Here is a 12,873-nt window from a genome sequence, read left to right on the forward strand (position 1 = left end):
AAGTGCAACTGTTTGGGGAGAGACCTTGGGAGGAAGGTTGGGTGATGCAGAAACCCCTCTCAGCTGGGCTATAGCCCTGTCTCTTGCTGAGACCTTGCAGTTCTCACGTACTTGTTTTAAGGAAGAAATAATATCCTGTGCCTGTATAAGAAAGGGGTAAGAGAAACTGGTGATCTGCACTGCTTTGGAATGAAAATATCTGGGGGGATCAGGAAGAGGTTTCTGGGTCTGGTATAACACTAAACAGTCAGCAGTCTTCCCCAGCCATGTGCCTTGTGACTGGCTCTTTCACAATGGGTGGCCCATCCTGGCTGTCAGCTGTGGCCCTTCCTTTCCCCTGGTGTGAACCACAGGCAGACTGGGAAACCCCAGCAAAGATCTGCCTTTTTTGCATAACTGGAGTGAAGGGCTGGTGGGCCCTGTGGGTGTGGAGAACAGTCAGTTTCTGACATGGCCCTGGTGTGGGAAGGAGCTGCAGATGGCCAGGAAGGTGAGTTGAATATGTGTCTTTGGGGGGTCTCCTGCCATTCATTAAGTGTCCAAAGAAGGTGGTCCCCAACCTCTACTCTGATCAAGGATGTAGCCAGCAACTGTGGGGTGTGGTGGGGTGATGTCTAGCTCCCTGTGTTCAGGATGAACACTGATTGCAAAGCCTCTATCCTGCAGTGCTAGAAATCAGGTAATGTTATAGCAATTTTATATTTGTGTCTGACTGGTTAAATGCCCTGGAGCAACGGGGAGGAGGGGTCTGGAGATCTCTGTAGAAGCAGGCGTGTGGCAGTGCAATAACCCCTGCATTGTCCCGGAGCCCTCTTAGGGCTGTCAGCCTGCCCTACCAGGTGCAAAATTGCTTTCTTTTACTATCCCTCAAAAGTCCTGTAAACTGCTCATTGATGCTGAGAGATGCTGGTCTGGACCCAAACAAAGCTGCTTTGGGCTAAGGACTTCAGCAAGAGCATCCTGGTAAAAGTGTTATTTGCGGGGTTTGCAGAGTCTCTACGTTGTCTGCCACCGCCATCCCACCAGTGTGGCCAGGGCTGCGGGGACCCTGTTTGCAGGAGCTGGAGTGCTGTCCCCAGGGATGGAGCAGCTCATCCCCCTCCCCCTGTGCATACCTTCCTGTCATGCCCCTGAGCGAGCCGTCCTCCCGCAGCCCCTTGCCTAACCAGTTCAGCGGAATGCCTGCTCCCCAGACAGTGCCGTGGCCAGAGTTTTCTTAACCTGGATCCATCCCTCCCCATAAAAGGCAGAGAGAATTCCTTGCCTGTTTTTTTGCCTTTTTTAAAAAATTCATTTGTGCTCCCTCATCTTCTGCAAATAATCGTGGGGATTTGCTGTGTGTGGCTTGATTAGGCAATGCCGAGCAGCCTGTGGGCTGGGTTTCTGCCCTGGGGATGGTGGTGTGTATAGGGCTGGGTTTGGGTGTACAGCTTTTTGGGTGTCCCAAGCCAGGTAGCTACAGAACTTCCAGCGTGTGTTTCATAGTTTGAAAATTGAGAGCTTCAGCTCTGTGACTCTGCTGTTCTCCTTTATGCACAGAGGTGGAGATGGCTGTAGGATAGACTGGATGCATCCTGTGTAGGAAATGGAGGAATCAAGACTCTCAGCCTCAGTCCTTTTACCAATGACACATCTCAGAGTTGGTATTTGATGCTTCCCAATGGAAACAAGAAACCTTTCCCATATTTAATCTGCTGTAGGCTCATGAAGGAGCCACCCAAGCCACCTTGCACAGGATACCTTCCCATGCTGCAGCCCAGCAAGCTGTAGAGGAGCTGCTCTGGCCCAAGGTGGATGCTGGCTCTCTTGTGCATGCCCTCAGCCTTAGCACCATGTAAATCAGTAATTCATATCTGATGGCCATGCACTGAATTCCTGGTCCCCATCAGCTGGGAGCTGTGGTCGGGATCAGCTGTGCGTCTGTTGGACAGACCCAAAAAGCCCCCACCCCACTGTCCTGCATGACACTGTTGCATCCTACCCAGCACTTCAATATTAAAAAGCACAGGCTCTAAACTCTGTTAATTTTAGTTGCTTCCTTAGAAGTGTTTTTCTGGGTCAGGAGAGGAGAACTCCACTTGTTGTAAGGTAATAGCTGAAGAAGCAGATGAAAGCTGGTTATGGGGTGGTGGAACTGTGGGATGGGAACGATGTCCCTGTGCACCCACAGCAGGGCGGGGAGCTGATGTGGTGAGCAGCGCAGGAATAGTGCCTCAGTGCAGGGACTAACTAATACGTGGTGTGTGCTGCTACAGGCTCTGGCAGCTGCCACAGCTCTGCATTTTGTTGGGAAATGGTTTTGCACCTGGAGGATGAGGCCAGTTTGATAAGGAGATGTAGCAAAGTGGCTTGTGTGGCCATCCGTTTCCATTCCCAGACTGACTATAGAAAGGAAGGAAGGACTTTGTACAGCACAGGGATGTGATCAAAGCTTTTATTACTGTCTGGTTTTTGTTTGAGAGAGTTTGAGGCTTGCCAAGTTTCTCTTCTTTGTGGTTATTTATTCATTCCATAGCTGTGCAAAGAAAGTTGAGATTATGCAAAGGCATTTCCATAATGAGCAAAGGCATTTTTCTATTGGAAGCTTCCCTCCAGCACCTCTTCTGTTTGCAGTTGAACTCAGAAGCTCTCCTAATTTAGGTTTGGCTTTGTAATCCCGCTGGATGTTTAATCTTTCACTGTGTAGGTCCCTCCAGATGATTTAATCATCACATTTAGGGCTGCAGATCCAGATGTAGAAATGGTCAGTTCTTTCAGATAAGAATGAATGTAAAGAATTTATCTGTACATTTAGTTTGACCAAAACCTGAAGACTGTCCTCATCTTGTGTGTAGCAGGGCTCTAAAGACATATTTATGTTTCTTTAGAATAATTCTTCCCTAGCTCCCTTTCCTGTGCTCTTTGGCCCTAGTTCTGGCTGCAGACCATGGATGGCTGCATTTCTTCTTGTAGGAATGCTGCCAGTTGATGAGTAGTATCCTTACACCAAGTGTTTTGTTCTTAATGTCAATTCCCAGGATTCTCAATGGTATTGAAGAAAACTAATGGGTGATCTGTCTGCTGTGTGATCATTTTGGAAACATATTTAAAATTTCTTTAAATTTTCTTCCCTTTCAGCACCTTGCTATACATTCATCTTGGGAAGGAATAAACTAATTCTGAGCTGAAAAGCACAAACCTGCTGGGAGAGAGTCACATATGAGATGGGGTGTTTCAGGAGGGGTGGCTTTAACTCCCTAACTCTATTTCTACGAGCACCTGAAGTGGAAGAGTGTGGTAATTGGAGTCCTGTCCTCTGCCTGTATGTAAATGCCTCCAAACAAAAGGTGCAGTCACTTTAGAAAACATCTTCCTCGAGCAGCTAGGCCTGCCTCCAAAGGTTTCTGTGGTGCTACACATGCTCCTTGAGCAAGTATGGAGCAATAATGTGTTAGTGCTTATTTTACATCTTTAAAAGGTCTGCACAAACACTTAATTAAAAGGCATCTTGATCTTGAAGCAGTAGGTTGTAGGCACCTTTGCATCTGGAGCAAGTTTAAGGTTTATGGTGTCTTGATGGGAACTTCACTCATTGTTTCTATCTAGTTGATAGGATCCTCTTTTTCCCCAGAATTCACCTTCCTCTGGACATTTTGGTTTTGTGTTGTTATTTTTTGTTGGTTTTTTTACTTTTTTTATTCTAAACCAAATTGTTTGAAGAAAGAAAATAAGGTCCTTTTCTCTTGTTAGCTGGAAGTAGGGTGATGAATTGAGCTGTCCATATCCAGCCAAATGAAAACTTAGTGGAGCTTTGTGGCACCCCTCTTTGTGAGGTGACATGAGTGGAGGATGGGAAGTACCTCATAGTGCTGTTTTAAGCTGCAGAGCTGACCGTGCCAGGGAGGGGGTTCTCTTTCCAGGCTAAGGCAAACCTGGAGCACAGCCCTGGGAATGTCCTGCTCCCCTTCCTTGTCCAGCACAGCCAAAGTGTCTGTGCTGCAGCCAGCTGTGGGGTGTAGCTTTTGTTTTAAAAGTTCTCTCTTGCATTAATTGGGATTCTTGCTTTGAAGAGAGTCATAGGCATCCAAAGTCTCACTGTATATGTTGCTTTGTGGTTCTGCAGATCCTGCCCACAGTCCTCTTAATGACTATTATTTTTTTCTTCCAATATTTCAAGAGGAGACTTTTGGACTAGGTAATGTTTTCTACTGAATGTCACTACCATCTGCTTTCCACCTCACTGTCACTGATTTGATAGCAGTGAAATTAATGAGGGAGTGAATTGTCAGGCAGTCACAAAAAATTAAATCAGTCTCTGTGAAGCGTAGATTAAGGAGTGGTTTGTGGCCTGGGTTCGTTTGCTCACTGCTGACTGAACTCTTCTCTAATCAGCAGCTGAATTTGCAGAGATTAATGAAAGATCAAAGGAGTTTTCAGTAACAAGTATAACTTTCACTTTAAAAGCATGGACTTCTATCTCCAGCCTGCTTAAATAGGAGGAAAAGGTACCCTGAAGCACTCTTACTTCCCCTTGAGAGCATGGATGGGTATGGTAGACCTCATGGTGATGTCCAGACTGAATTAAAATTAAACAAGTCTGCACCAAAAGAGATCAATCTTCTGGGAAGGACCAGCACTGCAAAGTGCAACATTTCTTCATAGGAAAAAAGGCATAAACAGGCTTCCTGGCTTCTTGCCTCAGGAAGTGTGTTGCACTTGAAGGCACCTGGGCTATACTGGGTAACAGCAATATGTTAATGAGAAAAGTGTGAATGGCCATGGTTTGCAGGGTCAGTGTGTAACCAGAGGTTTGGAAGACTTTTCTTGAATTATTGCAAACTGGTAACTTCCTTTTAAATACTGGATTATTGTAAAAGGGCTTGTGTGGGAGGGAGTTGGGAGCAGAGACCAGTTGGAGAGAGCTGCTGTGATTGTGCATTTATAAACAGGTGTGCATTTCATGAGACCAATCTGTAGTTTATATAAGATAAGGGAAGAACAACACTTTCCCCTCAGCTGCTTGTGCAAGAACAGCCCTGGTCTGTCAACAGTTGCTTCTTTTTCTAATTGAAAGCAAAAGCTCTGTAATCTGTCGCCATCTCCTCCTTCCTTTCCCTGGTTAGAGTGCTTGGTCTCTCGGGTGAAGGTTAGTGCCGTGACCCTGCCCTACCTCCAGCTGGTGGGATGGACTGTTTATGCCAATCAGGAGCAATTTTCATGAATTTTCTTGTGTAACTTCCCCCCTCTTGTCTTTTGAAAAATATTTTATAAATATGGGGAGTTGAGGGGGTGGTCATTCATGCTGTGCTGAGCATCCAAAGATCCTCATGAGGCAAAAATGCAGTAATGTTACTGCATTTTTGTTACCCCAAACAAAGAGCTGCCCTGGCTTGAACCCCCAGAGTCTCCTGGTCACATCTCCATGCTTGAGTGTTTATTGACCCATGGGTTTGTGTTCATCAATGTAAAAGTGTCTGCTGGCCAGTGGTTTTGAGGGCTTATGTGCTACCTTGCCAAGAAACCTGTGTCCCGATGGTTTTACCTCTAAGCTTTCACAGTGAAAGCAGCTGTTATTTAGAAAGAATCACTAGGGTACATTAAAAGTGGGAAAATTAGATAAAAGGAGCATCAGGGATAAACAGAAACACTTTTTGATAAGTAATCTGTATGCTTTGTCTGCCTCCTGTGTCATACACCAATTGTGGGAGGTGAGTCACTGCTGGCACTTGAGTGGGAATGTCCCTTGATGGGCTTGCAGCGTTTTTGGTTGTGCAGATGGTGGGGAAGGTGTGGGGACCTTGCATCACCTTGGCTGGAGAGCTGAATCTCTCCGGAGGTCTTGCTCTCATTAAATGGAGCTCGGCAGCTGGAGGGCAGAGGCCCCAGGGGCTGTGTTCGCCCTTCCTAAACCAATATTGCACAGTGGTTGTGAAGGGAACTGGTTTTGTTTCACAATTCCTTTCCACCTTCCCTCTCCCTGCTCCCCCACCATGTAGCGTTATCTCTTGACATGATGCCATTAACTCTCTAATTAGCCCTAGGGGTGTTCTGGGGGAGATAACGAGACTGTAGGAGCTCAAATAAGCAGCGTGCGCAGATGTTTACCCAGGGTCGGAGGGCAGGGCTGTTGTGACAGGCGATTGCCTTGGGGAGGGCATGTTCTTTGGGAAGGAGGAGCTGACCTGCACCATGGGCAGAGCTTGGAGCTGGGCTCTCCTCCTGCCTTTGGCAAGTCCAGCTATTTACCCTGCACTTTTAAAACGCAGGGAAAAAAATGAAGTTAGGAGTCCTTAAAAGAAGGGTTTGATCCTTGGTACTAAGCATTTCCATATGGGACGTGTTCCTAACTTGAAGGTTCATATATTTGAGTGCGATTCAGAGGAATTTCTGGGCTTCAGACCTGTCCCTGGGTGAGTGGTGAGGAAACAAGGAGGGTCGAATTTGTGCTCCTGGGTGCAGCAGAGAGGTTACTCTCAGAGCTAGGGGTGCCTGGTCCCTCTGTTGCGTATGGATCAGCTGCCATTCCATGCGGTGGTGTGGAGCAGCCTGCCTGGGATGCACACAAGGCTGTAGCCAGTCAGCAGCAAGTAGGATGTTGCCTTTTATACCTCATCTCTTTTTTTATTTGTTCTGTCTTACCATAAATGGTTGGATTAAAAATAAAAAAGAGGAAAGTCCCTGTTTCAGGGACCATGTTGTTTTTCCCGCTCTTCTTCAGGGTTTGAGCAGTGAAGATCACCTCTGCATGAGTTTTCAAGAAGGCAGGTTGATTTTTGCATTTTTTTGAAAGTATTTTATTTTTGCTCTTTAACCTGGCTTCCTGCTATTGCAGAGTACACATCTGTCCCTGGAAGATCTTCACTGGAAAGATCTGTCAGAGCCAATTGGCAGAGGCTTGTTTTTTGACCATTCAGCAGTTATTCAGAGGTAACAGAAAAAAAAACCCACCAAAAACTGTTCTATTTTTTCCCCTCATCCTCCTGTTATCTCAGTCCTAATTTGTAAACATTTCTGAGTTAAGTGAATGTCATAGTCCGTGGTGACACGGTCGATCCAGATGCTATTTTTATACGAGTGGGAGGTCTGAGCAGAATTTTTTTTTATTTGATCTGCAGGAAATTGTGCATGAACTGCCTAACATGCAGGCAGGTGTGCATGCACGCTCCTCCCTTCTACAAGAAATTACACAATCACCAATTAACGCTGCAGTTGTGGTAATGACTTTTTTTAATCGTCACAATTTTGCGCACTTACCTTGTGACCAGGGAGGGTTATTGAGAACTCGCATGTGGTACTGGTGAGAGGAGCTGGGATGAGCCATGAAAGAGCATGGGGAAACAGCATTCAAACAAAGAATCTGAATCAGCAGTTTGACTTGGCCGACAGCTCATTTTGGAAACTTAGGGGTCTTGTTTGCATTTTATTTTGTTCTTCGGCATACCAGCAGGAGCCACAAAGCATTGCCAGAAGCTTTCTAGAATATCTGAGTCAGACCTGGGAGGGTTGCAGCTGAAACTTTCAAATCTAACTAGCAATTATTATTTTTAGTTTCCTACAGTATTGGAGGTAAATTACTTTGAGGAGACTTCCTTTCCTGAGGCTGAACTACTTTTTTTTTTTAATTTCAATCCAACTAAGCATCCAGAACATAAGTGCCAGGCTTTTCTCTCGATGCTTTGAGTTGCTTTCTTTGTTTCCTACTTTATTCTTTTCCTGTTTGGGGTGGGGGAGAGCTTGTTGGACTACAAAAATAGAGTTAAACCTTGTTCATCTGGCCTGAGCAAGAAGTAATTTGTACTAATGTCTGAAAGGAGAGCCTTTGCCTGAATCTGTTTGCTTTTTCTGATTAGGCTAATTGGTATGATAAGGCATAATCTCTGTTTACAAAGATTGTCTTGCCATGACTTTAGACCATTACAGTTGATGATTCCCTTGGAGACTTGTCCAGAAGGCTCAGACAAATTATAACTATCACTGTCCCATGGCTGAAAAGTGAGTGTGGAGTGTGAGGAGGTGGGGGTGTTCTTCTGCTTTTAAGACTCAGCCATTTAAGCATAGGGTATTTCAGGAAATCAAGTTTTCCTCTAAAAACCCCAAAGAGATGCTGCCTGGCTGCTGTTAGGTTGTTGGTGGCTCATCTATATGAAAATTTTGTATCTGCAAAAGGAGAGAATCAAATGAGGATCTGGGAACTTTTCTTCCTCATGATAAGGTGGAAGGGTTCGAGCCTTTACTTTTCCCTTGTGCCACTGGTGCCAGTATGAAATCCAAGGCATGGCACCAGCCTGTGAGACAGGGAAGCATCTTATGAGGAGAGTGCATTTAGGTCTGAAGCCAGTGAAACACAGTTTGGGTCCCTGGGGTGATGAGAGGGACACACTTGTGCCTGGGCTGCAGCAGCATTGGTGGGCGCAGCGTCAGGTGTCTGCTCTGTTACCTCCTGCCACCCCTGCTGGGGTGGTGGTGTCCTCCTTTGTGCCCCTTATGGATGATGGATTTGCAAAAAGCCACTTGTCCAGCATCTGCTTCAAGGTGACCGCACAGGGTAATGCATCTGAAACACTGAGCCAGGTCGGGGCTGTGTGTACAGAGGGCAGGGATTTGTGCTGACATGTCAATTTATTCATGCTATATACACCTCTCCTCGTGTTTGACATGCAGATCTCTTTGGATAAACTTCCATGTATCTCTCTTTATCTGGGTGTTGCTTCACCCACAGCCACCTCCAGCCACCTGTGGGGCAGAAGATGGCAGATACCTCACACAGCAATGCTGCATTAATGACCTGGAAAAGGAGGATCTTCTGAGTTTCATAGCATAGCTGTGAAAGACATTTTTGCAATGACCTGCTGAGGTTGGGAGATTTATGTATGTGCCTTCCCCTCCTCTTTCCTTACCCTCCATAGTTTTTGAACTCATGAGCCAGTATTGAAAACTTGACAGTATTTAGGGATCAAAATGGTCATCTGAGCACAGCATAACTATTCCTCACTGTTGGACAACAGAAAATTCACGGTGACTTCTTGCTTTGTGTCCAGCTCCGTGTAAGCTTTCCAGTGATGCTGCAAAGTGCCCTGTTTGGCTAACGGTGCTGTGGCTGCTCCCTGCAAACTTTGCCTAGATTGCCAGATTAGCACTGGTGTGGCTTTTTGGCTTGTGCCCATATCAGGTGAGATCAGATAAGTACATCGGGCACAGCCCCTGGTCTAACTTGGTGCTGGCGAAGATGGAGAGGAGGGCAAGGGGCTGTGGCAGTGGTCTGTTGAGTTGTTCCTGTGATGTAGGAAATCTGCTGTGTGCTCAGCAGGCTCTTGCTGGTAGCTCAGGAGCACTGAAGGTGTGTGTGGCCCCAGCGTGAGCTGGGATATTGCTAGTGGTGGTAGGTGGGGAGGCTCAGTGCGCCTCTCCGCAGCCTGTTCTTGGAAGTGCCTCTTTGCACTGTGAGTTGGGAAGGTGCACAGGAAATGCTTCCAACCTTTTGCTTGCACCCAGCAGCTCCAGTGAGCTGTGCTTTCAGGGTGAGAGCTAAATCAGGCCCCTACCCTGCTTCTTGTGGCAAGGGGCTGCTGCGGGGGAGGGGGACACTGTAATCCTCTGCTCTGTATTTGTTCTTGTTTTGCTTCCTGCCTGAAGATGGTTTTGCTCCGTTTTATTATTGGGCAGCCTTATGAATGTGCTGCCTGTCTTCGGCCTGGAATAGGCTGGTGAGCTTGCAGTGTGCTTTAATTTGCAGAGCTGCCGTGTGCAAAGAGCACAGCCCAGGAGCCGCCAGCCCCCTGAGCAGCACAGCCCGCTCGCCCCGTGAGCCCGAGTCCCTCCCTGCGTGCCCAGCCAAGCTGGGTTTAAATGATGAGGCCGTGTGTGGGTGTCAGCCCTGCCCAGGACCCTTGTCCCTCCCTGCAAAGCCCCTGTGGATCGGTCTCTCGCCCCCTGCAAGTGGGAGGGTGGCTCGGTGTTCCCCGGCAGCGCTCGCAGTCCGTGCTCTGCGTTTCCGCAGAGCCCTGCTTGACGACAGGTCCTCAAATAAAGTTCGGAGCGCTGTCATTAGGCTGGGAGGGCGGCCGCGCTCTGATCTGGATGTTTGGTTTCCTCTCTCCCCCCTGCCCAGCCCTTTGGAAAGGTGTTCTGTTTCTCCTGGCGCGGTGGCGCTTCGGGAGCAGCTGCCTTTTGTTCTGCCGTGCATCCCGCTCGCCCGGCGGGCGGCGGATCCCCGGGGTGTCCGGAGGGGCTCGGGGTGCTGCCAGCACAGCGCTGACCTCGCTCCCCCGGCACGCTCCGGGGGCTCCCTGGGGGACACCAGGGCAGGATAAGGGGTTTTGTCTGCTTGTCCAGAGTAAAATCACAGTGGGATCTCTCCCGCAGATCTGAGCTAAGTGCTCTTTCTCTATCTTTCTTTTGAAAAGTTTGCCGTGGGCATTGTGTCCAGGTGGTTTTTTAGTGAGTGGTACCCAAAAACTTCTCCTATATATTAATTCAACACTGTGAGTCCCTTTGGACGAGTTGTTGTTTTTTACTTATTTTTTAACCATGGTGCAAGTTCGAAGCAATTGCAGAGAAAAAGGGGAAAAAAATGTAGCCGGAGTGATGCCCTGCAAACACAGGACCTGTTTGCTGTGAGTGTGGATGGGAGCACACAGATGATGGAGAATGTAGCTGGATTATGGTGCATGAAACCAGTGACTGTCTCTTAGAAAGCTCCTTGGGGTTTTTGTCCCAAATCTGCACACAGCAGCAGCCAGATACTTGGCTACTTTACGGCACCATCAGTGTTGAGCATTGCATCTCAATCCCTTCCTGAATGTTTTGGGTCTTGGTAGCAGCAAAGCCTGTGCCTGGGAAAAAACAGCCCTGGAATCCTTGCAGAAAATAAATAAATAGGAGAAGTTCCTTGGAGCAGCTCCTTTAGAGCAACTCCATGGCTCTCTTTTGAGTTCCTAAACTTGTCAGAAAGTGACAGGGGAAAGTTATTGTTTCCTTTCTTTTCCCTGTCTGTCTCTTTCTTTTTTTCTTTTCTCTTTTTTTGGCCATTTTCCCCCCCTTCCCTTCCCTTTGCTTTTTAGAGATTGGTGATAAGGAATTCTAACTACTTAATGAGCTGGGAGAGGCCTCTCTCCATTGGAGTGGAGGACTCCAGGTGGCACTTTGACAGATTGGACAGGTAAGGCAGGAGAGCCCCACCTCCTCCTCCTTGCCTATAGTTAGGTATATAAGGGAAACTTCAATTATGCAGAGAGGCACACTCCGAGTCCTGTTATCTTCACAGTAGCATCACATATTTTTAGGGGTCTTCTAGGGGGTGGGAGGTGTTTGTCAAAATCCTGGAGCCAGAAGAAAGAACAGCAGCGTTGATCAATTTGACTGCTAACATGTTGTACCTGGAAAACAATGCCCAGTCCCAGTATAGTGAGGTAAGGACTCTAGGTTTGAGCTGTGATATCGCTAATGTATTTTTATTTTTAGTGAATACGTGCAATTTCTTCACCCCTGAAGTTAGGTGTGGAATAGACGCTTGTTTTTGTGAGAGTTTCGCATTTTACAATGGGAAGCAGAGTTTGCTGGGCTAAATATCTGAATGAGAGTGAACTTCTACTCTTTACGTGTGGGACAGCGAATTTGTTTTGGGAGCCCTGATCAGCCAAACATAATTTTCTTTCATAGGAGAAGCAAGGCAGTTGTTTATGGTGGGCAATACACACAGATTGCATTCCTGTAGCAGTGTGAACACGATCTGTGTTGACTGCGTTATAACTCTTTTATGAGTCTTTTATTGCCAAAATTGCTGCTTGTGATTTAAAGTGGATGGTATCTAGGAAATAACTAAAAATGTGTTATAAATCCCTTCTTAGGTTACTTTTTTTAAGTAAAAGAATATGCAAGCAAAGTTCTCAGCTGCAAATGCTGCGTTAGCATCCACACCAATACCTCTTTTACTCCGTGCTGTTAATACCTTGCCTCATAATTTCCAGCAGTGAGGTATTTTACACAGGGTGTTTGTGTAAGCATATTATATGAGGATAAATGTGTGTACAATGGATGCATTTTGCTTTCTACAGCGCTTTGCACCTCATGGGCGTGAGTGGGACGCAAACTTCAGGTGCAGCTTTGATTTCATTTTTAAAAATTATTTATTTAATTGCTTTTAACCAGCTGGGTCGATGCTTTGTAAGGTGGCAGTGGAGAGGATTGCCACACGCTGTGCAAATCTGGGAGGAAGTTACCAGGGGTTGAGGGAGATCTAACGACAATATTGGTTTACATTCCAGCGGAGACAGCAGCTGTGTTGACACTTGCCAGAATGGCAAAGCAGCCAAAGCTCTGTGTGTGTATGTGTGTGCGTGTATGTGTGTTCCTGGAGAAAAGGCTTCAAGTGGAGGGCACGGGGTGCGAGCCCCAAAGCAGACAGAAGCTCAGCCACTTGCAAGAGAAAACAAAATAGAAATTGAAAGGCCGAGAGCATAGCTAGGAGATGAGAGAGCTGGTGAGGAAAAGTGTGTTGAAGATATACTCGAGGCTTGCACGCCTGGGATGGCGGGCTTGTGGCTCGGGGAGAGCGAGGGGTAAACTGAAACCAGCGTGCTCTCCACAGGGAGCCCAAACCCCCGTGTGCGCGTGGTTCCTCTGCTCCATGCAGGAGACCCAAACGGGTGACTTCTTTTTTTTTCCTAGGTTAATTATAAACTCTTAAATGTGGAGAGAGCACTTCTTGGAGTGTTTGCTTGGTGCTATTTGTCTGCTGCTATCTGATCAACTTTCGCTGAATAGCAGCGGTGGGGCTGTGGAGTCCCTATGGTTGACTGGCTGGGCTCATCTGTCAGAAGCGATGCGCTCAGAAGCGTTCTCGCTCCGCTTAAATGCCACTCGTCACTGTTGCTGTCAGGGAAGGTTTTTAAAAGG

At 47.0% G+C, this 12,873-nt stretch overlaps 1 protein-coding gene across 8 annotated transcripts in view; it reads left to right on the forward strand.

The window, feature by feature from the left end:
- TP63 (tumor protein p63) overlaps window positions 1–12,873 on the forward strand; it is a 101,639-nt gene that overhangs the window by 21,848 nt on the left and 66,918 nt on the right. For 3 of the 8 annotated variants that reach the window (XM_017727043.1, XM_008644567.2, XM_017727047.1), the window contains exon 1: window positions 11,201–11,387. The exons of the other annotated variants lie outside the window; for them this stretch is intronic. In XM_017727043.1, the coding sequence (XP_017582532.1) occupies window positions 11,346–11,387 (42 nt within the window). In that variant the 5' untranslated portion in view covers window positions 11,201–11,345. Of the gene's footprint in view, window positions 1–11,200; window positions 11,388–12,873 lie in introns of those variants that run through there. 8 annotated transcript variants of the gene reach the window in all.

Source organism: Corvus brachyrhynchos, unplaced genomic scaffold, assembly GCF_000691975.1.
Source record: "Corvus brachyrhynchos isolate BGI_N302 unplaced genomic scaffold, ASM69197v1 scaffold162, whole genome shotgun sequence".
NCBI classification, from domain to species: domain Eukaryota; kingdom Metazoa; phylum Chordata; class Aves; order Passeriformes; family Corvidae; genus Corvus; species Corvus brachyrhynchos.